This window comes from Ascaphus truei, chromosome 15, assembly GCF_040206685.1.
Source record: "Ascaphus truei isolate aAscTru1 chromosome 15, aAscTru1.hap1, whole genome shotgun sequence".
Classification (NCBI taxonomy): domain Eukaryota; kingdom Metazoa; phylum Chordata; class Amphibia; order Anura; family Ascaphidae; genus Ascaphus; species Ascaphus truei.
In genome coordinates, this window is record NC_134497.1 from 33,809,901 (window position 1) to 33,835,859 (window position 25,959).

A 25,959-nucleotide genomic window follows, 5' to 3' on the forward strand; every position below is an offset into this window, starting at 1 on the left:
TCGGCAGCTACCTGCTCCAGCCACACACACACGCTTTTCTTTTATGTTAACACCCACCCCCCGCCCCCTGCTCTTCGGCTCCCGCTCCCCGCAGCATAATAATAAATAAATTTAAAAAAAGGGGACGGGGGACGGGGGACACCAGGGGAACAGGGGACGGCACCTGCAACTGTCTGCCAAGAAAAGTCTCATCCTCCCTCCGCCCGCTCCCCCATCATTCCGTCTGCTGGGGATGATCACACATCGCCCAGCAGACTGAGGCGCGCGCACGCATCGTCGCGAAGTGCCCTGTGTAAACGGGGCCTAACCGCTAAAACCACTTAAATTAACCCCATAAATATTGATAACATTTACATTAGAAGCGGCTAGTGGCGGAGGGTCCGTCTGCAGCACAACGCCTGCAGCATAATGGTCGCGGCAAAACTATTCTTATTCAAAGCTAAGTGAGACTACATACCGCTTCTGCATAATAGGAAACACACATTTTATTAGAACCAACAGCATGGAAATATAAAACATTAACATTTTTCTTTAAATAAAACAAGAAGAATTATACAAATAACCTGCATTTAAAAAGTTATAACTTTTTTATCCTTTTAAAATGCTTGTTTTATGCACCATAAACTAGTCACTTTTTATTGTGATTAAGCGCAACACAGATACACATGTGCACTTATATGTGAGCGTCTTAGTCGCTGGTTATCACTAAAAATGCCTGGCTTTAGAGATAGGAATATCCCCTGTGTGTGTCCTCAGGATGTATAAGTCACTAAATCCCTTCCCACATTCCCCATATACATGCGGTCTCTTCCTTGTGTGTGTCCTCTTGTGTTTGTTCAGGCTGGATGAGTGACTAAATCCCTTCCGACATTCCCCACATACATGCGGTCTCTCACCTGTATGTGTCCTCTTGTGTGCGTTCAGGTTGGATAACTGACTAAATCCCTTCCCACATTCCCCACATAAATGCGGTCTCTCCCCTGTGTGTGTCCTCTTGTGTGTATTCAGGCTGGATAAGTCACTAAATCCCTTCCCACATTCCCCACATACATGTGGGCTCTCCCCTGTGTGTGTCCTCTTGTGTGTGTTCAGGTGGGATAACCGACTAAATCCCTTCCCACATTCCCCACATACATGCGGTCTCTCCCGTGTGTGTCCTCTTGTGTGTGTTCAGGCTGGATGAGTCACTAAATCCCTTCCCACATTCCCCACATACATGCGGTCACTCCCCTGTGTGTGTCCTCTTGTGAGTGTTCAGGCTGGATAAATCACTAAATCCCTTCCCACATTCCCCACATACATGCGGTCTCTCACCTGTGTGTGTCCTCTTGTGTGTGTCCAGGTTGGATAAAAAACTAAATCCCTTCCCACATTCCCCACATACATGCGGTCTCTCTCCTGTGTGTGTCCTCATGTGTCTGATCAGGCTGGATAAGTCACTAAATCCCTTCCCACATTCCCCACATACATGGGGTCTCTCCCCTGTGTGTGTCCTCTTGTGTTTGTTCAGGCTGGATGAGTCCCTAAATCCCTTCCCACATTCCCCACATACATGCGGTCTCTCACCTGTATGTGTCCTCTTGTGTGTTTTCAGGTTGGATAACTGACTAAATCCCTTCCCACATTCCCCACATACATGCGGTCTCTCCCCTGTGTGTGTCCTCTTGTGTGTATTCAGGCTGGATAAGTCACTAAATCCCTTCCCACATTCCCCACATACATGCGGTCTCTCTCCTGTGTGTGTCCTCTTGTGTGTGTTCAGGTGGTATAACCGAATAAATCCCTTCCCACATTCCCCACATACATGCGGTCTCTCCCCTGTGTGTGTCCTCTTGTGAGTATTCAGGCTGGATACGTCACTAAATCCCTTCCCACATTCCCCACATACATGCGGTTTCTCCCCTGTGTGTGTCCTCTTGTGTGTGTTAAGGCTCGATAAATCACTAAATCCCTTCCCACATTCCCCACATACATGCGGTCTCTCTCCTGTGTGTGTCCTCTTGTGTGTGTCCAGGTTGGATAAAACACTAAATCCCTTCCCACATTCCCCACATACATGCGGTCTCTCTCCTGTATGTGTCCTCTTGTGTGTTTTCAAGCTGGATAAGTTACTAAATCCCTTCCCACATTCCCCACATACATGCGGTCTCTCACCTGTATGTGCCCTCTTGTGTGTGTTCAGGTTGTATAATTGACTAAATGCCATCCCACATTCCCCACATACATTCGGTCTCTCCCCTGTATGTGTCCTCTTGTGTGTGTTCAGGTTGGATAATTGACTAAATCCCTTCCCACATTCCCCACATACATGGGGTCTCTCCCCTGTGTGTGTCCTCTTGTGTGTGTTCAGGCCGGATAATTGGTTAAATCCCTTTCCACATTCCCCACATACATGCGATCTCTCCCCTGTGTGTGTCCTCTTGTGTGTGTTCAGGTTGGATAACTGACTAAATCCCTTCCCACATTCCCCACATACATGCGGTCTCTCCCCTGTGTGTGTCCTCTTGTGTGTATTCAGGCTGGATAAGTCACTAAATCCCTTCCCACATTCCCCACATACATGCGGTCTCTCCCCTGCGTGTGTCCTCTTGTGTCTGATCAGGCAGGAGAAAACACTAAATCCCTTCCCACATTCCCCACATACATGCGGTCTCTCTCCTGTGTGTGTCCTCTTGTGTGTGTCCAGGGTGGATAAAACACTAAATCCCTTCCCACATTCCCCACATACATGCGGTCTCTCTCCTGTATGTGTCCTCTTGTGTGTTTTCAAGCTGGATAAGTTACTAAATCCCTTCCCACATTCCCCACATACATGCGGTCTCTCACCTGTATGTGTCCTCTTGTGTGTGTTCAGGTTGTATAATTGACTAAATGCCTTCCCACATTCCCCACATACATTCAGTCTCTCCCCTGTATGTGTCCTCTTGTGTGTGTTCAGGTTGGATAATTGACTAAATCCCTTCCCACATTCCCCACATACATGGGGTCTCTCCCCTGTGTGTGTCCTCTTGTGTGTGTTCAGGCCGGATAATTGGTTAAATCCCTTTCCACATTCCCCACATACATGCGATCTCTCCCCTGTGTGTGTCCTCTTGTGTGTGTTCAGGTTGGATAACTGACTAAATCCCTTCCGACATTCCCCACATACATGCGGTCTCTCCCCTGTGTGTGTCCTCTTGTGTGTATTCAGGCTGGATAAGTGACTAAATCCCTTCCCACATTCCCCACATACATGTGGTCTCTCCCCTGCGTGTGTCCTCTTGTGTCTGATCAGGCGGGAGAAAACACTAAATCCCTTCCCGCATTTCCTACATACATGCGGTCTCTCCCCTGTATGTGTTCTCTTCTGTGGGTTCTGGTCTGATAACCAAGTCAGACTCTTCCCACTTTCTCCAAGATCTTTTCCTGTGGCAGCAGCTAATATATATCTTTTGGAATGAGAAGCAGTTACATTGTTTATTAATTGCCTTGACTGGTTGAAAGATGCATTTTCTGTCATATTAATTGGAATATTGCAAGATTGTTCTGTCCTCATCTTTTCCATATATTCTTTTGTGTGTTTGAACTTCGGATGTTTGAGGAGTTAATCCTGACTGTTAAAAGCAAATTTGCAGGGTTGACATGGGTGGATTATTGGAGCTTGTCTTTGTACTAGACAAGACAAAAAAATACATAAATTAGAAAATTAGGTGAAATTAGGCATTAGTTATCCAAAAAAGTATGTGTGTGCCAAGCACGTGCATTTTAAGTGAAACTTCTTTGTCCTTTGTCACAGAAATTGTATTTGTGATGGTGATGTTTTTATTTAAAATCCAAACACAATTTCAGTGAGAAAATGCCAAGAAGTTTGACATAGAACACGCATGCTAGCCAACCTCCCGCCCCTCACGTTTGAGCTATTTGCACGTCTACATTTATACTAACTGTGATGTGTGTGTGTGTGTGTGTGTGTGTGTGTGTGTGTGTGTGTGTGTGTGGCTGCGTGTGTGTGTATGTGTGAGGCTGTGTGTTTTTGTGTGTAGCATTGGGAGTGAGCCCAAGCATTGATAGTTTGGTGAGAGAGTTTTATTTTATTTATTTATTTTATTTATAAAATATTTTACCAGGAAGTAATATATTGAGAGTTACCTCTCGTTTTCAAGTATGTCCTGGGCACAGAGTTGAGACAAATAATACATGGTTACAAATACAGTTACATAAATGAACAGGGTATACATTATATACAAGACATTGCATGCACAGTTAAAGAAAACAGAGTTTGGTGTGGTACAGTCACCTGAACATGGAAGTTGTGGCCGAGTTCTGTGTTTCGTGTGGGCCAGGCATTGAATGGGGTCCTGGTGGCTGATTATGGAACTTGAGGACGACTATTGGGGTCCTGCACATGCGTGCGATGCTGGGAGGGCCTGCACACGCATGGTGCGAGCCGCACCTGCGCATGCTCACCGTGCTGGCCGTGCCTGCACCGGACACGGCTTTGCACGGCGCCGAGGTCTGCGCATGCGCGGGTGTGGCGTGCGCACGAGCGTGCGCAAAGTTGTAGCATGACATCACTTCCGTCATGGAATTCTGTTACAACACAGGGGATTTTTCCTGTCAAAACTCTATAGGTGCCAGCAAAGAAGTTTCACTTCAAAAAGTCCCTGTTACACAAACTGTCTTACAAAAGGTCATGCAGGAGAGGTAAGTTGGCATATCACATAAAGTTCAGGATAAAAGTAAACTGTAGATGTACATTGTAAAAATGAAGGGTTTAGCACAACATGTGCAGCATTAGGGCCGGGAGAGTAGATGTAGTGGATCATACATTTAAAGTGGATCATAATATTTAATGATTTAACAGGAAATCTCACTAGCTGCAAAACACCAATAAAAGTGGCAGAAATCTTTTCAAATCCTTAGTCACTGAGGTAATGAAGGGGGTTATCAATTTATTTTAATTTGTTGATTTATTTATTACTGGGTTATTGTAAGGTCCGGGGGAACACCTCTCTCTAAGGGGGTTCCTCCCGCGACTTTACTTACCCCTGCTCCGGCTCTGCTTCCTCGCCGCCGCGGGCAGGATCTTCCTTCCCCTCCGCTTCCCGTGGTGGCTACTGAACGCGCGCATGCGCGCCCACGACCGAGGACTTTTACGTCCTGCCTCAGGAGGAGTTCCCGCCCCCAGCTCAGGCCGCGTGTATCTCTCCCGCGCGGCGCACACGCCTGATCCGTGTGCACCGCCCACAAGCCTCGCATCAAGCGCAGCTGTGGCAATCTTCTCCCCACCAATCCCCATCTTCCCTGGGGCCGCTCCCTCTTCACTCCCCCACTTCCTATTGGTCCTTCCTCCTATTTATACCTTGATCAGCCATTCCTTCTTTGGCTCAGCATAGCTTTGTGTGACCTGTGTTACCCACAGTCGTGCCTGCCTCAGTTGTTGTCTCTTTGTCTTCCCTAGTGATCCCTTGTGTACCGAACCGGCTTGGCTGTGGACCCGCTCTGGACTTCGACCCTTGGCTTGTACTCTGACCTCCTGAACTCTCCGACCCTTTAACTCGGCCTGCGGATTCCAACTTACCCCTCCGGCTCTGGACCCCAGGCTCTCGGTACCAACTATCTTCTGGAACCTCCCTTTTCGTCTGGCGAGTATCTTACTTATCTTATACTCTCAGACGGTTCCAGGCGCCTATTTTCCACTTTCCAGGCGTGTCCCTGTAGCTATGGGTGCAGTTGTTACCCTCCTCACCTCAGTTTCAGGGTCCCTCCTTGTCCATGGTGAGCACAGCGTAACAGTTATCATTCATCACCAATGTGGATATTTGCTCCCCCATTGAGAGGGCCTAGTTATCCACAGTGATAATCAATGGTTTTATGTGCAAAATGTATTTTGAATGTTCTTTTTTGTTTTGTTTTAAACGTGTATATATTTTGTGTTAATGTTTAAAACCACATTTGTCTAATAGTGATATTGGGCATTAGTCGACAAGGGGAGGTAGGGGACATGGGTGAAGGCGGTAGTTGCCCTGGGGAGGGAGGTTAGACTTCCCGTGACGGAGTGGGGGGTAGGGGTAGGGGTGGTGGTGAGAGGGGTTAACCCCTTATTTACCTAACCGACTAGAATGGCAATGTTTTACTGGCCACTAACGGGGTCAACATGGTTAGGTATTGTTTTCTTTTAATAAAGTATTAACCCATTTGGTGCCTGTGGTATACCTTGGTAACCACAGGTATGGAACAGGTTAATGTTATTTTGATCATAGGTTTCTGTAATTATATACATTACAGAATCCTACGATAGCAATATTAACCCAATGCGGTATGTCACACATTATTAACGGTCGCGTTAATTACCATATCGTGAGATTGGCCCAAATATCGCACCCATAAATTATTACCACACTCTTGATATATACCACCTTCAAATTGTGGTTATAACAACCGTTAGTTTATTATTTCCCCGGGCAAGACCACCAACAGGGGGGGTTGCCAGGGTTGGCGTCCCGGGCTCGGTGAGTCAGGGGGCCCGGCCTCCCGAGACCCATGCATGGCTGTCAGGGCCACAAGAGGGGGACAAAGGATAATGGCTACCGGTTGTAGCTGGGCCCCGGCTCTGCATCAGATGAAGGCCTTCCTGTCCCAGCCTCTGACATCAGCGCGCTGGGCCCCTCTGACGTCAGCGCGCCTAAGTTTCCGGTGCGGTGAGGAGGCCTGCATCTGATTGCTTGTTGCAGCTAGGCCCTAACTCTCTGCCGGTTCCCGCAGCCACTGCCGGTCCCGACCATCCACAAGGTATTAAATTAACACACACATTCCCAGTTAGTATGTGTGTATGTGTGTATGTGTATATGTGTGTGTATGTGTATATGTATATATATTAATATATAATATTGTGACAGGGTGAAGTCAACCCCTATCAGTTATGCCTGGGAGACATATGTCTGAGTGCTTCATCCAGCACTCAGAAGGGTTAACTCAGGTGGAAGCTAGGTAATCAGGAGGTAAGCTGACACCTGATAACCAGCAAGGTAGAAAAGGATCTTGTTTCTGACAGTAGCTGGCTGCCTTAGACCAGAGCACACTGCTATGTGTGCTGCTAGCCAGATGGATTCATCAAACTAACTACTGCAACTAAAGTAAGACTTGTTCATTTGTTTTTCCTGACTGCTTAAAAAGACACTTACGGTTTGGTTATGGTTTAGCCAGCCAGCCAGCCTGCTAGATAGGCCTCGTGTGTTAGTCAGTCCTCCCAATGTGGAGCAGGATTTGTTTTTGTTATGTTATGTTATGCTGTGGAGAAATAAAGCCACTGAACGTTTTCATTATCCTGAAACTATACGTGTGGACTGTTCCTTGACCTCGGCAACAGGCCGTACTGCCACAGGTGGTGTCAGAAGTGGGATGTCGGACGGGCCCTGTATCTGAAGGGCCACACACAAAAAACAAAACAAAATGGAGAAAAAAAATTCTCAGTTCCTTGAGCAACAGCTCCAGCTAGCAGAGAAACAAGCTGAGCAACAGGCCCAGCAAGCTGAGCGACAGGCCCAGCAAGATGAGCAACAGGCCCGGCGGGAGGAAAAGCTACTGGGAAGGCCCAGCCCCAGGCAGACCAGCGATTCCAAATAACCCAACGGTGATGCTGCCTAAAATGAAGCCAACCGAAGACCCAGAGGCATTTCTCCTCACTTTTGAAAGGGTAGCCACGGCCCACGGCTGGACAGTTGATCGCTGGGTAACGACTCTGGCTCCACTCCTCATAGGGGAAGCTCAGGCAGCCTACCAGGCTCTTCCAGCAGACGAGGCCATGGACTATCAGCAACTAAAGGCTGCTATTCTGGATCGCCTAGGCCTCACTCCAGACAGCGGTTCCGGACGGTCAAATATACAAACAGAGACAGACCCCGGGTCGTAGCCCACCGCTTAGTAGACTTATGTACCAGGTGGATACAACCGGAGAAGCATACCAAGGCAGAGATCCTTGAACAGTTTGTGCTCGAACAGTTCATACAGATACTGCCCCCCTCCTCCCGCTCCTGGGTAAAAAGACACGCTGCATTTTCCTTGGATTCAGCGGTCCGCTTGGTGGAAACTTTCTTGGCGACGACACCCAACAGGATAGCTGGGAACGGTCCGTGCAAACACCAGTTGCTTCCGGTGATGCCAGAGGCAGGAGAGCAGACAATCGAGGGGTCTACAACCCGCCAGCTCGGGAGATCCAGTCAACCCGATCGGAAGACCCTTTCCCATCTCGGAGCGTTCCTGGTACAAACTCCCGCAGAGACGCCCGTCCCGGGTCCGAGGCCATTGGCTTACTCAAGGGAGTCACCCACAGTATTCCCAGAGAACCTGGACTTCCGTCACCCAGCCTTTGGAGAGGATACCACCACCAACCAGAAGGGAGGATCCAATCCAACAGCAGAGAGGTCCAAACACCGAGCCCCGTTGAGAGCTTCCGCTGACGACCGAGTTTGCGGACTCAGGAAATGATGAGATGGACTGTTCATATGGCAGAACCACTGCCACAGCTTCTCTCTGAGGGGACCACAATCCGTGGTTAGTCCCAGCATCTTTGGAGGGGAAAATAGTAAAAGCCATGCTGGACTCGGGATCTGAAAAACCCTGATCCTAGAGGGCCTAATTCCAAGCAACAGACTATCCTATGACTCTCCTTGGAATATCGAATGTCTCCATGGGGATACAAAGAGATAACCGACGGCGAACGTTCTATTGCGTATCAAGGATCAAGAGGCTAGCCTACTAGTGGGAGTTTCTCCCTGGCTACCTGCTCCTGTTCTACTTGGCCAAGACTGGCCCTACTTCGAAACATTGCTAGCCCCTACTCCTGCGGAGTCTACTTCTCTGGTACCGGAGAAGCCCGGAGACTTGTTTCCTTTTTCGCCAGAGATTTTCTCCCGTAGACACCACGTCCCAAAGACACGTAAACAGAGACGTGCGGAAAACGAGGACTGGTTAAGAAAGGCTGGGACTCTTGGTAACATTAGTCAGCCCAAAAGACTGCAGGTCATGGCCGGAGATGACCAGGGTGGGGAAAAGATAGATACGGGAATTTTGCCAGACCTGGATCTTCCTGACTTCCGTCAGAGGCAGAGGGAAGACCAAGCTCTGGCTAGACAATATGAGAAGGTGGTACAGGTCAACAACAAGATAATGGACGAACAATGTGTAAGAGTGTTTCCACATTTTGAACTGTTAAATGACATTCTATATTGTGTGAATAAGGTTACACAAACAGGGGAGGTCATTCGACAGATGCTAGTCCCTAAAGGGTTGATTAAAACAGTGTTCACCCTAGCTCATACTCTCCCATTGGGTGGTCATTTGGGCAGAGATAAGACCACGGACCGCATCTCGTCCCGTTTTTACTGGCCAGGCATACATGGTGACAACATTGAAACTATGTGAGACATGTCCTGAATGCCAGTTAACTAGCCAAAAAGCACAGAAGCCGGCTCCCTTGGTCCCTCTGCCCTTGGTAGCCGTCCCATTCGAGAGAATTGGGGTAGATCTGGTCGGACCTTTGAACCCTCTGCGAAGGGACATTAATTTATACTCGTTGTTGTAGATTATGCCACCAGATATCCTGAGGCCTTCCCTCTGAGATCAGCCACTGCTAAACAGGTTGCTCACAGGCTGTTAGAACTGTTCTCTAGGGTAGGACTTCCCCAAGTAATGTTAACTGACCAGGGAACAAATTTCATGGCAAAGTTAATGCAGGATGTCCTGAAGTTATTGGAGGTAAAATCCGTCAGGACCTCAGTCTTCCATCCTCAGACTGATGGATTGGTAGAGAGGTTTAACCGTATTTTAAAAACCATGCTTAGGAAGTTTGTGGACACTGAAAAGCGAGCTTTGGATGAACTTCTCCCTTTCCTGTTGTTTGTGGTACGAGAAATTCCCCAATCATCCACAGGCTTCTCCCCGTTTGAGCTCCTATATGGATGCCAACCTCGGGGTATTCTCGACCTACTGAAGGAATCCAGGGAGGAGGAGCCCTCCCCCTCCAAGAATACCCTTCAGTATGTCGTAGACCTTAGAAACCGCCTAGACATGATAGGTCGGTTTGCTAAAGAAAACCTAAAATCTGCTCAAGAACGTCAAGAGAGGCAGTACAACCAAAATGCTCGCTTGAGGGTCTTCCAACCTGGGGACCAATTGATGCTACTACTACCGACATCAGAGAGTAAACTCCTTGCGAAGTGGCAGAGTCCTTTCCAAGTTCTCCGCCGCACCGGGGAGGTGAACTATGAGATCTCTCAACCAGGGTCCAGGAAGGGTAAACAAATCTACCACGTGAACCTCCTGAAACCCTGGAAAACGATGAGATCGTTGTTCATCCACCCTCGGGAAGGAGAAACAGATTTGGGTCCACAGCTTCCAAAGGGTAGTACGTACAATGACCATCAGGTTCCCATGGGAGAGCAATTAACAACGGCACAAAGGTCAGACCTACTAGAATTATGTGACCAGTTCCCAGATGTTTTTTCTGAGCTGCCAGGGCAGACTGATTTAGTGTCCCATAGGATTGAGACAGAACCTGGCGTAGGGCCGAAAAGACCTGGAAGAGAGGGAGATAATAGACATGTTGGAATTGGGCGTGATCGAGGAGTCCCACAGCGAATGGTGTAGCCCTATAGTGTTGGTCCCTAAACCAGATGGGAAGGTGAAGTTTTGCGTGGATCTGCGAAAGGTAAATGCTGTATCCAGATTTTATGCATACCCAATCCCTAGGGTGGATGAATTGCTTGACTCGCTTGGTAAAGCAGAGTATATCTCCACCCTAGATCTCACGAAAGGATATTGGCAGTTACCTCTAGCGCTAGAATCCAAATGCAAAACTGCCTTCGCCACCCCTCTCGGTTTATACCAATTCATCACTATGCCATTTGGGTTACATGGGGTTCCAGCCACGTTCCAAAGGTTAATGGACAAGGTACTACGACCCCATAGGGCATATGCCGCGGCCTACTTGGATGACATTGTCATCTATAGCAGACACTGGCAGTCTCATATAAAAAGGTTAAGGGCAGTCCTAACATCCTTAAGAGAAGCAGGGCTCACTGCAAATCCAAAAAAATGTGCCCTGGGTAAATCCACTACAAAATACTTGGGCTATGCCGTTGGGGGAGGTATAGTAAGGCCACTAGCTAGCAAGGTGGCCGCCATAAAGGAAGTCCCCACCCCACAGACAAAGACACAGGTCCGCTCCCTTTTGGGGTTAGCAGGGTATTACAGGCAGTTTATCCCCAATTTTTCAGAAATTTCTGCACCCCTAACAGATCTGACAAAAAATGAGTGCCCCAACACAAGTTAAATGGTCTTGGGAGTGCCAAGACACCATTGACATGTTAAAAAAGTGCCTGTCAGGGGGCCCCGCTCTTTGGAGCCCTGATTTTAAAGTGCCCTTCATCATCCAGACGGATGCCTCAGAGGTAGGACTGGGAGCAGTGCTGTCCCAGCAATTTGATGGTGTTGAACACCCCATACTGTTCATCAGCCGGAAGCTATTCCCAAGGGAAGTGAGGTATTCCGTCATTGAGGAGTGCCTCACGGTAAAATGGTCAATTTAGGCCTTGAGACATTATGTCGCCGGAGTACACTTCACCCTGGTCACTGACCATGCGCCCTTGAAATGGTTAAACACCATGAAAGACACAAACCCAAGGTTGACCAGGTGGTATATGGCCCTCCAACCCTTCTCTTTTGATATACAGAATAGACCTGGAAAGGACCATGGAAATGCCGATTTTTTGTCAAGAGAAGGAGTGGAGGGTCGGGCTTCAGCCGTGTGGGACACTAGCCACACGCAAACAGGGGTGGTATGTGACAGGGTGAAGTCAATCCCTATCAGTTATGCCAGGGAGACATATGTCTGAGTGCTTCATCCAGCACTCAGAAGGGTTAACTCAGGTGGAAGCTAGGTAATCAGGAGGTAAGCTGACACCTGATAACCAGCAAGGTAGAAAAGGATCTTGTTTCTGACAGTAGCTGGCTGCCTTAGACCAGAGCACACTGCTATGTGTGCTGCTAGCCAGATGGATTCATCAAACTAACTACTGCAACCAAAGTAAGACTTGTTCATTTGTTTTTCCTGACTGCTTAAAAAGACACTTACGGTTTGGTTATGGTTTAGCCAACCAGCCTGCTAGATAGGCCTCGTGTGTTAGTCAGTCCTCCCAATGTGGAGCAGGATTTGTTTTTATTTAAAGGGACAGTGTACCCACACGTTATGTTATGCTGTGGAGAAATAAAGCCACTGAACGTTTTCATTATCCTGAAACTATACGTGTGGACTGTTCCCATACCTCGGCTACAGGCTGTCCTGACACAAGTAAAGAACATCTCCTGAGTTCTGGAGCATACACAGGCCCGCCCCCCCAATTTTTTGCTTCTATTGATGGATGTTATTCTACATTAAAACATGTGGAGCCTACACACACCACTTTTGGCTTGGGAGCCAGTGTGTGAACTTTAATCCCCCTGCAGTGGCTTCCACTATATTTCCTATTGAGCTACTAAGTACATCTTGTACTGAGTGCTCACATTGAGGTTACCCAAGGTCAGCACTGCATCTGACATCACGCTGTGCAATCAACTTGATTTGCAGCACCTGTTATCTGTGAGTATTCTAGGGCTATATATATGTGTTCACTTCTGTCTTGCAACTGCACCACCTTGACAAAGGTCCCATTCGTGGACCGAAACGTTGGTTTTGTGTTTATTTTTTCAATACAGTTGTTTGTTCAATTCTGGAGTGCTGCCTGCTGATTTCGTTTCCAAACGGTATCGTATTGCTTATTCTTCATTATAGGATCTGCACCCACACCAGTGACGATTATTACGGAGTGCTTTTTGTTCTTTTTCTATGATAATGCAGCACCTGTTATCTGTGAGTATTCTAGGGGTATATATGTGTTCACTTCTGTCCTGTAAAAAATCACAAAAACTGTATGGTGCTCTAACATGAGCCACTGGCCTCATAGCCTATAGACATTAAAGCATTATATAGTGTCAATTGGAGGTCCCATGTATTTCCAGACCGAAAACTCCAACACTGAAATAAAACCACTTCCACTAGATACCGAATAGCTGGAAAAAGTCCCACTGGAATAATGTGTGACTTTCACTGGCTAGTGACCAGACATAAACATCGGTTGGGTAAGTATAAGGTAATTCAGATATGTAGGTTGGAATAACTGACATTTGTGGGGTCTTCAATGGAACTTCCTCCGTGGGTGCGTGCTGCCGTTACTCCACAGTGACCGGACATCCAAAGAAAGGAGAGATGGAGCACAGCTGGTAGTAAATAAACTGTTATGGAGAGTGGGACCCAGGTAAAAAATGTTTAATGGATCAGTGCAAAATTCAAAAACTGAGCCCTCAGGCCCCCACCAACGCGTTTCGAGCTAGTAGCTCTTTCTCAAGGTGCATAGTGATGCCTACAATAAACTTACCTAATATACTCTAATTTCCCGCCATTTGCCGCCATCTATCCGTTGCAAAAACGCGTCATGAATGACGCGTCATGTGTGGCCTGGACTGGGGACGTCAGCGCGCAATTCGAGTACAAACAAAAACTTTATTGATCATTTTGTTAAAATACTGTAGTGAATCCTGAACAACTTTATTACTATACGACGACGTGACAACCTGAAAACTTTATTCAAATTTGTTTAAAAAGGGATTCAAAACGAGCAACAGTATGTTAATACTAATAATAGAAAAAATATAGTAAAAACTAACCATTTACAGGAATAGTGATTAAAAGAAATAGTAAAAAAAGCATCTTGTGTGAAAATTATTGAAACACCACTCTTCAAATGTAAACCTACATAATCGATCAGGTGCAAACATAATACAGGCATACCCCGCTTTAAGGACACTCACTTTAAGTACACTCGCGAGTAAGTACATATCGCCCAATAATCAAACGGCAGCTCACGCATGCGCCTGTCGGCATGTCCTGAACAGCAATACCGGCTCCCTACCTGTACCGAAGCTGTGCGCAAGCGGGGAGACTATAGAGCCTGTTACAAATGCGTTATTTACATCAGTTATGCACGTATATGATGTTTGCAGTACAGTACATGCATCGATAAGTGGGAAAAAGGTAGTGCTTCCCTTTAAGTACATTTTCGCTTTACATACATGCTCCGGTCCCATTGCGTACGTTAATGCGGGGTATGCCTGTATATGCACACATGTTTTAAATTATGTATTTCATATATATGTATAATTATACGATTATAGAGTGTAAGTGACAGTAATTCACATAGTGTAGATGTAAAGATGCACTTGAAGTTAAGGATGATGTACATGTGTATGCACGGAATAGCAATATAAGTACTTTAAATTATTTTATTTTCTTCAAGTCTACGAAATCCTTCCCTTTGTCTATAAATTTAATCAAATGAATTTTGTGTAAAACACTGTCACACAATATCCACGTCGATGGAGTCCTGAGCCTGTTCAGGCAGATGAAGCGTACCACGCAGAAGGACCTGCGGATGACGTCAACACGCATGGAACCACCTGATGACGTCAGCGCGACTGATCGGAACAGATTTGAACCAGGATGTGCTACATCACGGGACAATTGGGGGGTAATTAGCTATAGGTGTAATTGTTTTCACATGGGTTTCTTTCCTTATATATACTGGGCTGTGTAGTAGTCAATGCAAGCCAGTCAATTGAAAAAGTCCCCTAGGAGGGATGAAACGTCGTGTTTATGGGCTGAAATAAATTGTTTTTTCTTATAAAATCCAAAGTTGCCCTGGATCTCTCTTCTTTTACACAATATCCATAGACATGTCATAAATAAAGGTAAACAACAATAAGGACTTATGACAAGGATAAAATAAATCTATCCTATAGACAAAAAGAAGGGTTAAATCCTACATGCCAGATTGTGAAATGAGATTTCTACATCAAGAAAAGTAATTGCACACGACAAGGACCATTGTTATCAAAAAAAATATATATATATATATACACACATATAAATAGTGAAATATATATTAATTTCCATTTTCATGTAATCAATCAGTTTATTGTATTTGTATAATTAAATTTATTTTTATTTAATTAATTAATTATGAAGGAAATTACGAAAGAAATGGGCCCAAATCCCACTCTGAATTCAGACCATAAGGTATTCTTGTATTTAAGGTGAATATCCAGTAAAGTTCCCTTTTGTCTAGTGTCTCTAATCTGTTACCTCCCCTTATCGGTTTAGGTACATGTTCAATTCCTCTGTATTTAAGTTTTTTTAGGTCTCCCTGTTTGCATGTTGAAAAATGATGGGATACCGGATGAGTTAAAACCCCAAGTCTGATTAATCTTATGTGCTCCCTCAACCTTGCTTTTAGGGCACGGGAGGCGCGTCCAACATATTGTTTGCCACATCCACAGTCCAAAAGATAGACTATGAATGTGGCATTACAATTACTAAATGATGTAATGGGGAATTGTTGTCCTGTACTGAAAGATACAAAATAAGAAGGTTCCATATAACCACACGAGATACAGTTTAAACACTTAAAGCACCCCTTTGGGAGATTTTCCCCTTGTGTGTTACATGTGGAGGTAAACAGACTTCTAGAAACATAGTTCGCTATAGTCTTTGCCTTTTTAAAGACAAAGCGTGGACCCTCAGAGTGTACTTTTGTAAGGAAAGGATCGGCCGACAAGATATTCCAGTGTTTTTTTACTATGCTTTTTATCGCCTTAACTTATGTATTATGTTGAGTGACAAAAACAGGACCATTTTCATCCCATAAATTAGTATTTTTGTTGGTTTTTCTTTGTTTGTCCAAAAGATCATCCCTTTTCATTACTGCCACCTCCTCGAATGACCTCTGGAGAACATCTTTGGAATAACCTTTTTCTTTGAATCTGTTTAGAAGTTCATGTGATTGTATTAAAAAATCTTCATAATTAGAACATATCCGTCGCAATCGTATTAATTGTCCTTTTGGGATAGAATTAAGGAGAGACCTAGGATGGCAGCTGTCAGATCTCAAATAAGTGTTGCGTGAGTTGTTCTTTCTGTATACATCAGAACAGATCGTCATATCCATATTAATAAATAATAATAAATCCAAATATTGAATATGATGAAAATCAGACGTGTACGTGAATTTTAAATTGAAATTATTTGTGTTAAGGTAGTCTATAAATAACAAAAGTGAATCAACCCCTCCATCCCAAATAAAAATTAAATCATCTATGAACCGCCTATAAAAAGTGATAAATTGTCTATAGGGATTGTCAGCTCCAAACACGTGGACCGACTCCCACCAACCTAAAAATAGGTTGGCATAAGAGGGAGCAAAGCTGGTACCCATAGCGGTTCCACGTGTCTGTAGATAAAAAGACCCATCAAACAAAAAATAATTGTGAGTTAATAAAAAGTGTATACAATCTAAAATAAAAGTGCTTTGAGTGAGTGACAATGTGGAGTGTTCTAAATAATGTCTGACAGCCGCCATCCCATGGTAATGTTCAATGATAGTGTATAGGGAGGTCACATCCAGTGTGACCCAGATGTAACCTCCCTTCCATACAATATTTGTTAATTGCTCCAGAAGGTTATTACTGTCTCTGATGTATGAGGGTAAAGAGTGTACAAACGTCTGCAAATAATGATCTACATATCTAGAGACCCCATCTCCCAAAGATCCAATACTAGAAACTATTGGCCTCCCAGGCGGGGAGACCAAAGTTTTATGGATCTTTGGGAGATGGTGGAAGACAGGAATGATGGGTTGTGCCTTGAACAAAAATTCACATTCTTTATGATCAATGACTCCTAAATGAGAGCCCTCATCTAAGAGGGTTTTTAGTTGTTTTAAAAACACTGGAGTTGGGTCCCCACGTAGAACAGAGTAGGAAGATTGATCCGATAATTGGTGAATGGCCTCATCCCTGTATTGTGTCCTACTCTGCACTACTATGGCTCCCCCCTTGTCTGCCATCTTGATAATCAAATTATTATTCAATTTTAATTTGTGTAAAGCATCTTTCTCTGACTCGTTGAGATTGTTGATTCTGCTCTGCAGGGGGGACAAGTCAAAGGTATACCCCCTGGAGAGCAGTGTCAAATCCCTCTCAACGAGTTTTTCAAAGGTCATAAGATAATGCCCTTTCATATGGGCTGGGAAAAATACTGATTTCTTTCTCAAACCTGATTGCTCTCTACCAAACACATTAGTTAAATCAACAATATCTGATCTTTCATTGTCTTCTAAAATGGAGTTCATATCATGAATACAGCATTGTTCTTTGAAGGTTGGGGCACAAGGAGGTGGAACAGAGTCATGAGTTGCACCGATAGATCCCGCAAAACCTAAAGGAATGACTTCCTATTGGTCGGTGGAGTCACCCGGATTAACCACCCTCATGTCCCCATCCCTGCTATCCCTTCCCTCAAAGAATAGTTTGAGAGTTAGTTTCCGGACATATTTGTTCAGGTCAATCACAACGTCAAACAACTTAAATCTGGACATAGGTGCGAATTTCAGTCCCTTGTTTAGCACTGAAAGTTCGGCCTGTGAAAGAGGAATGTTAGTTAAATTAATAACACCCGTATTCTCAATTAAGAGTTCTTCTTCCTTTTTGTGGGATTTTTCTTGTTTCCTTTTCTTTCCTCTTCTGGTTCTCTTACACGTTCCCCGTTTTTTGAGGACCCAAAATATGTTCTTGTTTGGTATTCTCTATTTCTTTTCTCACTGTCCTGATCAAAATGTCCCGAACCTGTAGCATCCTCTCTGGTATCTTTGTGGGATCTTAGGTTATAATGATCTGTATGGGCAACATGGGATGTCATTTCTGTATCCGAAAGATCTGATTCCCCACTTGTTGTGTGTGAAAATGAAATATTTTTCTTAAGAATTGACTTTTTTTGTTGTTGTTTATCCATATTCTTTTTAGGGGTGGAAGAGTTAAATTTCCTAGCAGGTGCAGTTCTTTGCCATACATAAACTTGATTACGCAGGTAATCCTGCTTATCTCTTTCGAATTTTATTTGCTTTTTTGTCATGATTTCTTTCTCCATAGCTTCAATATTTGTTGCCAATGCCTCATCAAGCTCATTAAAGCCCTCCATGTCTATAAATTGACGTAAATCCTTCTGTAGTGTAAAAATGTCCTTGTCTAGCAACAACATTTCTTTTGTTTTAAGTTGTAAAATTAAGTCCATAAGTGTGAATGAGCATCTTTCCAAACTTTTTCAAATTCAACAGTTGTAAACCCAAATGTTGGAGACTTTTTTATTCGTAACCCTCTAGGTATTCTTTTGGTTTTTACATAATTTTGTAGTGTGATGATATCCCACCATGTATGTATCTTTAATGATAATAATTTCTCCAATTTTGAGAATTGTATTTTCAAATCAGATTGGTCCTCACAATTAAGCTCCAAGGTGTTATCAAACACTTGTTCTGCCCTTTTAGCTCTTTTTGAATTGTCAGAGCAACAAAAGGCAAATTGAATAAAAATCTCATTTTTGAAATCACCATCATCCTCAACTTCAATGTTGTTTAGATCCATATCATAAAAATGAATAAACAATGACTATAGACACTTTGTAAAAATATATATACGTGTCTAAAAAACTGGGTTATCCCCCACTCTCTCTGCAGTTAATGAATGAATGTGTCAGTCCATGTGAGCCACCTCACAGACAATACTTGCAAAAAATCACAAAACCTGTATGGTGCTCTAACATGAGCCACTGGCCGCATAGCCTATAGACATTAAAGCATTATATAGTGTCCCTTGGAGGTCCCATGTATTTCCAGACCGAAAACTCCAACACTGAAATAAAACCATTTCCACTAGATACCGAATAGCTGGAAAAAGTCCCACTGGAATAATGTGTGACTTTCACTGGCTAGTGGCCAGACATAAACATCGGTTGGATAAGTATAAGTTAATTCAGATATGTAGGTTGGAATAACTCACATTTGTGGGGTCTTCTATGGAACTTCCTCCGTGGGTGCGTGCTGCCGTTACTCCACAGTGACCGGACATCCAAAGAAAGGAGAGATGGAGCACAGCTGGTAGTAAATAAACTGTTATGGAGAGTGGGACCCAGGTAAAAAATGTTTAATGGATCAGTGCAAAATACAAAAACTGAGCCCTCAGGCCCCCACCAACGCGTTTCGAGCTAGTAGCTCTTTCTCAAGGTGCATAGTGATGCCTACAATAAACTTACCTAATATACTCTAATTTCCCGCCATTTGCCGCCAACCATCTGTCGCAAAAACGCGTCATGAATGACACACCATGCGTGGCCTGGACTGGTGACGTCAGCGCGCAATTCGAGTACAAACAAAAACTTTATTGATCATTTTGTTAAAATACTGTAGTGAATCCTGAACAACTTTATTACTATACGACGACGTGACAACCTGAAAACTTTATTCAAATTTGTTTTAAAAGGGATTCAAAACGAGCAACAGTATGTTAATACTAATAATAGAAAAAATATAGTAAAAACTAACCATTTACAGGAATAGTAATGATTAAAAGAAATAGTAAAAACAGCATCTTGTGTGAAAATTATTGAAACACCACTCTTCAAATAGGCTATGCGGCCAGTGGCTCATGTTAGAGCACCATACAGTTTTTGTGATTTTTTGCAAGTATTGTCTGTGAGGTGGCTCACATGGACTGACACATTCATTCATTAACTGCAGAGAGAGTGGGGGATAACCCAGTTTTTAGACACGTATATATTTTTACAAAGTGTCTATAGTCATTGTTCATTCATTTTTATGATATGGATCTAAACAACATTGAAGTTGAGGATGATGGTGATTTCGAAAATGAGATTTTTACTCAATTTGCCTTTTGTTTCTCTGACAATTCAAAAAGAGCTAAAAGGTCAGAACAAGTGTTTGATAACACCTTGGAGCTTAATTGTGAGGACCAATCTGATTTGAAAATACAATTCTCAAAATTGGAGAAATTATTATCATTAAAGATTCGTACATGGTGGGATATCATGACACTACAAAATTATGTAAAAACCAAAAGAATACCTAGAGGGTTACGAATAAAAAAGTCTCCAACATTTGGGTTTACAACTGTTGAATTTGAAAAAGTTTGGAAAGATGCTCTGAACAGTTGCTCATTCACACTTATGGACTTAATTATACAACTTAAAACAAAAGAAAAGTTGTTGCTAGACAAGGACATTTTTACACTACAGAAGGATTTACGTCAATTTATAGACATGGAGGGCTTTAATGAGCTTGATGAGGCATTGGCAACAAATATTGAAGCTATGGAGAAAGAAATCATGACAAAAAAGCAAATAAAATTCGAAAGAGATAAGCAGGATTACCTGCGTAATCAAGTTTATGTATGGCAAAGAACTGCACCTGCTAGGAAATTTAACTCTTCCACCCCTAAAAAGAATATGGATAAACAACAACAAAAAAAGTAAATTCTTAAGAAAAATATTTCATTTTCACACACAACAAGTGGGGAATCAGATCTTTCGGATACAGAAATGACATCACATGTTGCCCATACAGATCATTATAACCTAAGATCCCACAAAGATACCAGAGAGGGTGCTACAGGTTCGGGACATTTTGATCAGGACAGTGAGAAAAGAAATAGAGAATACCAAACAAGAACATATTTTGGGTCCTCAAAAAACGGGGAACGTGTAAGAGAACCAAAAGAGGAAAGAAAAGGAAACAAGAAAAATCCCACAAAAAGGAAGAAGAACTCTTAATTGAGAATACGGGTGTTATTAATTTAACTAACATTCCTCTTTCACAGGCCGAACTTTCAGTGCTAAACAAGGGACTGAAATTCGCTCCTATGTCCAGATTTAAGTTGTTTGACGTTGTGATTGACCTGAACAAATATGTCCGGAAACTAACTCTCAAACGATTCTTTGAGGGAAGGGATAGCAGGGATGGGGACATGAGGGTGGTTAATCCGGGTGACTCCGCCGACCAACAGGAAGTCATTCCTTTAGGTCTGGCGGGATCTATCGGTGCAACTCATGACTCTGTTCCACCTCCTTGTGCCCCAACCTTCAAAGAACAATGCTGTATTCATGATATGAACTCCATTTTAGAAGACAATGAAAGATCAGATATTGTTGATTTAACTAATGTGTTTGGTAGAGAGCAATCAGGTTTGAGAAAGAAATCAGTATTTTTCCCAGCCCATATGAAAGGGCATTATCTTATGACCTTTGAAAAACTCGTTGAGAGGGATTTGACACTGCTTTCCAGGGGGTATACCTTTGACTTGTCCCCCCTGCAGAGCAGAATCAACATTCTCAACGAGTCAGAGAAAGATGCTTTACACAAATTAAAATTGAATAATAATTTAATTATCAAGACGGCAGACAAGGGGGGAGCCATAGTAGTGCAGAGTAGGACACAATACAGGGATGAGGCCATTCGCCAATTATCGGATCAATCTTCCTACTCTGTTCTACGTGGGGACCCAACTCCAGTGTTTTTAAAACAACTAAAAACCCTCTTAGATGAGGGCTCTCATTTAGGAGTCATTGATCATAAAGAATGTGAATTTTTGTTCAAGGCACAACCCATCATTCCTGTCTTACACCATCTCCCAAAGATCCATAAAACTTTGGTCTCCCCGCCTGGGAGGCCAATAGTTTCTAGTATTGGATCTTTGGGAGATGGGGTCTCTAGATATGTAGATCATTATTTGCAGACGTTTGTACACTCTTTACCCTCATACATCAGAGACAGTAATGACCTTCTGGAGCAATTAACAAATATTGTATGGAAGGAAGGTTACATCTGGGTCACACTGGATGTGACCTCCCTATACACTATCATTGAACATGACCATGGGATGGCGGCTGTCAGACATTATTTAGAACACTCCACATTGTCACTCACTCAAAGCACTTTTACTTTAGATTGTATACACTTTTTATTAACTCACAATTATTTTTTGTTTGATGGGTCTTTTTATCTACAGACACGTGGAACCGCTATGGGTACCAGCTTTGCTCCCTCTTATGCCAACCTATTTTTAGGTTGGTGGGAGTCGGTCCACGTGTTTGGAGCAGACAATCCCTATCGACAATTTATCACTTTTTATAGGCGGTTCATAGATGATTTAATTTTTATTTGGGATGGAGGGGTTGATTCACTTTTGTTATTTATAGACTACCTTAACACAAATAATTTCAATTTAAAATTCACGTACACATATGATTTTCATCATATTCAATATTTGGATTATTATTTATTAATATGGATATGATGATCTGTTATGATGTGTACAGAAAGAACAACTCACGCAACACTTATTTGAGATCTGACAGCTGCCATCCTGGGTCTCTCCTTAATTCTATCCCAAAAGGACAATTAATACGATTGCGACGGATATGTTCTAATTATGAAGATTTTTTAATACAATCACATGAACTTCTAAACAGATTCAAAGAAAGAGGTTATTCCAAAGATGTTCTCCAGAGGTCATTCGAGGAGGTGGCAGTAATGAAAAGGGATGATCTTTTGGACAAACAAAGAAAAACCAACAAAAATACTAATTTATGGGATGAAAATTGTCCCGTTTTTGTCACTCGACATAATAAACAAGTTAAGGCAATAAAAAGCATAGTAAAAAAACACTGGAATATCTTGTCGGACGATCCTTTCCTTAAAAAAGTACACTCTGAGGGTCCACGCTTTGTCTTTAAAAAGGCAAAGACTATAGCGAACTATGTGTCTAGAAGTCTGTTTACCTCCACATGTAACACACAAGGGGAAAATCTCCCAAAGGGGTGCTTTAAGTGTTTAAACTGTATCTCGTATGGTTATATGGAACCTTCTTCTTATTTTGTATCTTTCAGTACAGGACATTTCTTTCGTAATTTCCTTCATAATTAATTAATTAATTAAAAATAAATTTAATTATACAAATACAATAAACTGATTGATTACATGAAAATGGAAATTAATATATATTTCACTATTTATATGTGTATATATATATATATATATATATTATTTTTTTTGATAACAATGGTCCTTGTCGTGTGCAATTACTTTTCTTGATGTACAAATCTCATTTCACAATCTGGCATGTAGGATTAAACCCTTCTTTTTGTCTATAGGATAGATTTATTTTATCCTTGTCATAAGTCCTTATTGTTGTCTACCTTTATTTATGACATGTCTATGGATATTGTGTGACAGTGTTTTACACAAAATTAATTTGATTAAATTTATAGACAAAGGGAAGGATTTCGTAGACTTGAATAAAATAAAATAAAATAATTTAAAGTACTTATATTGCTATTCCGTGCATACACATGTACATCATCCTTAACTTCAAGTGCATCTTTACATCTACACTATGTGAATTACTGTCACTTACACTCTATAATCGTATAATTATACATATATATGAAATGCATAATTTAAAACATGTGTGCATATATTATGTTTGCACCTGATCGATTATGTAGGTTTACATTTGAAGAGTGGTGTTTCAATAATTTTCACACAAGATGCTTTTTTTACTATTTCTTTTAATCATTACTATTCCTGTAAATGGTTAGTTTTTACTATATTTTTTCTATTATTAGTATTAACATACTGTTGCTCGTTTTGAATCCCTTTTTAAACAAATTTGAATAAAGTTTTCAGGTTGTCACGTCGTCGTATAGTAATAAAGTTGTTCAGGATTCACTACAGTATTTTAACAAAATGATCAATAAAGTTTTTGTTTATACTCGAATTGCGCGCTGACGTCCCCAGTCCAGGCCACGCATGACGCGTCATTCATGACGCGTTTTTGCAACGGATAGATGGCGGCAAATGGCGGGAAATTAGAGTATATTAGGTAAGTTTATTGTAGGCATCACTATGCACCTTGAGAAAGAGCTACTAGCTCGAAACGCGTTGGTGGGGGCCTGAGGGCTCAGTTTTTGAATTTTGCACTGATCCATTAAACATTTTTTACCTGGGTCCCACTCTCCATAACAGTTTATTTACTACCAGCTGTGCTCCATCTCTCCTTTCTTTGGATGTCCGGTCACTGTGGAGTAACGGCAGCACGCACCCACGGAGGAAGTTCCATTGAAGACCCCACAAATGTCAGTTATTCCAACCTACATATCTGAATTACCTTATACTTACCCAACCGATGTTTATGTCTGGTCACTAGCCAGTGAAAGTCACACATTATTCCAGTGGGACTTTTTCCAGCTATTCGGTATCTAGTGGAAGTGGTTTTATTTCAGTGTTGGAGTTTTCGGTCTGGAAATACATGGGACCTCCAATTGACACTATATAATGCTTTAATGTCTATAGGCTATGAGGCCAGTGGCTCATGTTAGAGCACCATACAGTTTTTGTGATTTTTTACAGGACAGAAGTGAACACATATATACCCCTAGAATACTCACAGATAACAGGTGCTGCAAATCAAGTTGATTGCACAGCGTGATGTCAGATGCAGTGCTGACCTTGGGTAACCTCAATGTGAGCACTCAGTACAAGATGTACTTAGTAGCTCAATAGGAAATATAGTGGAAGCCACTGCAGGGGGATTAAAGTTCACACACTGGCTCCCAAGGCAAAAGTGGTGTGTGTAGGCTCCACATGTTTTAATGTAGAATAACATCCATCAATAGAAGCAAAAAATCGGGGGGCGGGCCTGTGTATGCTCCAGAACTCAGGAGATGTTCTTTACTTGCTTGCATGCCGTCTGCATGATTAATGTTAGAGTATAAACTTGCTACATCCATGGTTGCCAAAATGATATCATCAGAAATATCTGAAAAAGTGTCCAATTGGTTGATAAAGTCAGTAGTGTCTTTGACATATGTTTTCATTTTTGGCAACCATGGGCTGTAGAAAAAAATCGACATATTGCGATAGAGGATGAGTTAAAGAGCCACGGGCAGATATAATTGGTCTGCCAGGGGGTGATGTAGTAGATTTGTGGATTTTGGGCAATATGTAAATAACCGGTATGATAGGATGAGATTGTTTCAGAAACTTACTTGTCTCTTCAGAGATCCATCTATTGCTTAAACCAAGGTCAATTATGTTGTCTATCTCTCTTTTGTAGCCAATTGTGGGGTCTGTGGAGAGAAGTTTGTATTGAGTATTAACTCTTAACTGTTTTTCAATTTCTTGTTTATAATAGGTATAGGGCATTACTACTACACCACCCCCCTTATCAGCTGATCTGATGATTATTTCGGTGTTGGCACTGAGAGTTTGAAGTACATTATGTTCCTCTCTACTGAGGTTGGAATAGCTGGTTTTATAGCCTCGCAATTTCTCTCTAGTATCAGTTTCAATTAAATGCATGAATGTTGGTATGCTGTGATTATGTGTCTGGGGGTCAAAAGTGCTGCACAGTTTAAACCTGTTAACATCCCCAGAGGAGTATGGCTGTGCTGACTGAGGATTCACACATCGCTGGTTTCCCTGCTGCAATGGTTAACTTTGCTTATTATAGTAGGCATTATTTCACTCTGTTTATTAGGTTTTTCACCAACAGGGCGCATATTCTGCACATAGGGATTTTCCATGGGCAAACTACCAGGACATACCCGTTTCGGATTAGGATTGGACTATGGACTGTACACTAAGGCTCTTGGACATTGAGCAGATTTTGCATTAACGATTATCATGTTTTGCCTTTTAGGTGGTTAATGCCCCATTTATCAGTAATGTCATCAGAAGCCATACCCAGGCTACATATTATGTATCCATTACAATGGTCTTGTGACGCTTCTGCCACAGCTTTATGCCAGGGCAGTTTATATTGGCCACGTGCAGGGTCCACGGAAACAGCCACGGATTTGATACTAGGTCCACGAGTGACCAACAGCCTTCCACATCGTCATTTTAACATTTATATTTCTATTTTTGCACTTAGCACGTTGGAATATTGATTTTTGTATGACAGTGCATGTCTGACCTTGGCCTC

At 42.7% G+C, this 25,959-nt stretch overlaps 2 protein-coding genes across 3 annotated transcripts in view; both read right to left on the reverse strand.

Moving 5' to 3' along the window:
* Positions 1-25,959, reverse strand: part of LOC142466780 (uncharacterized) — a 319,451-nt gene that overhangs the window by 284,440 nt on the left and 9,052 nt on the right. The gene's annotated exons all lie outside the window — the stretch shown is intronic.
* Positions 386-25,959, reverse strand: part of LOC142466779 (uncharacterized) — a 34,591-nt gene continuing 9,017 nt past the window's right edge. The window contains exons 3-4 of one of the 2 annotated variants that reach the window (XM_075572180.1): positions 25,022-25,102; positions 386-3,651 (exon numbers count right to left, since the gene is read on the reverse strand). In XM_075572180.1, coding sequence (XP_075428295.1) covers positions 1,223-3,544 — 2,322 coding nt within the window. In that variant the 5' untranslated portion in view covers positions 3,545-3,651; positions 25,022-25,102 and the 3' untranslated portion in view covers positions 386-1,222. The remainder of the gene's footprint in view (positions 3,652-25,021; positions 25,103-25,959) is intronic. The other variant, XM_075572181.1, reaches the window with a different exon arrangement.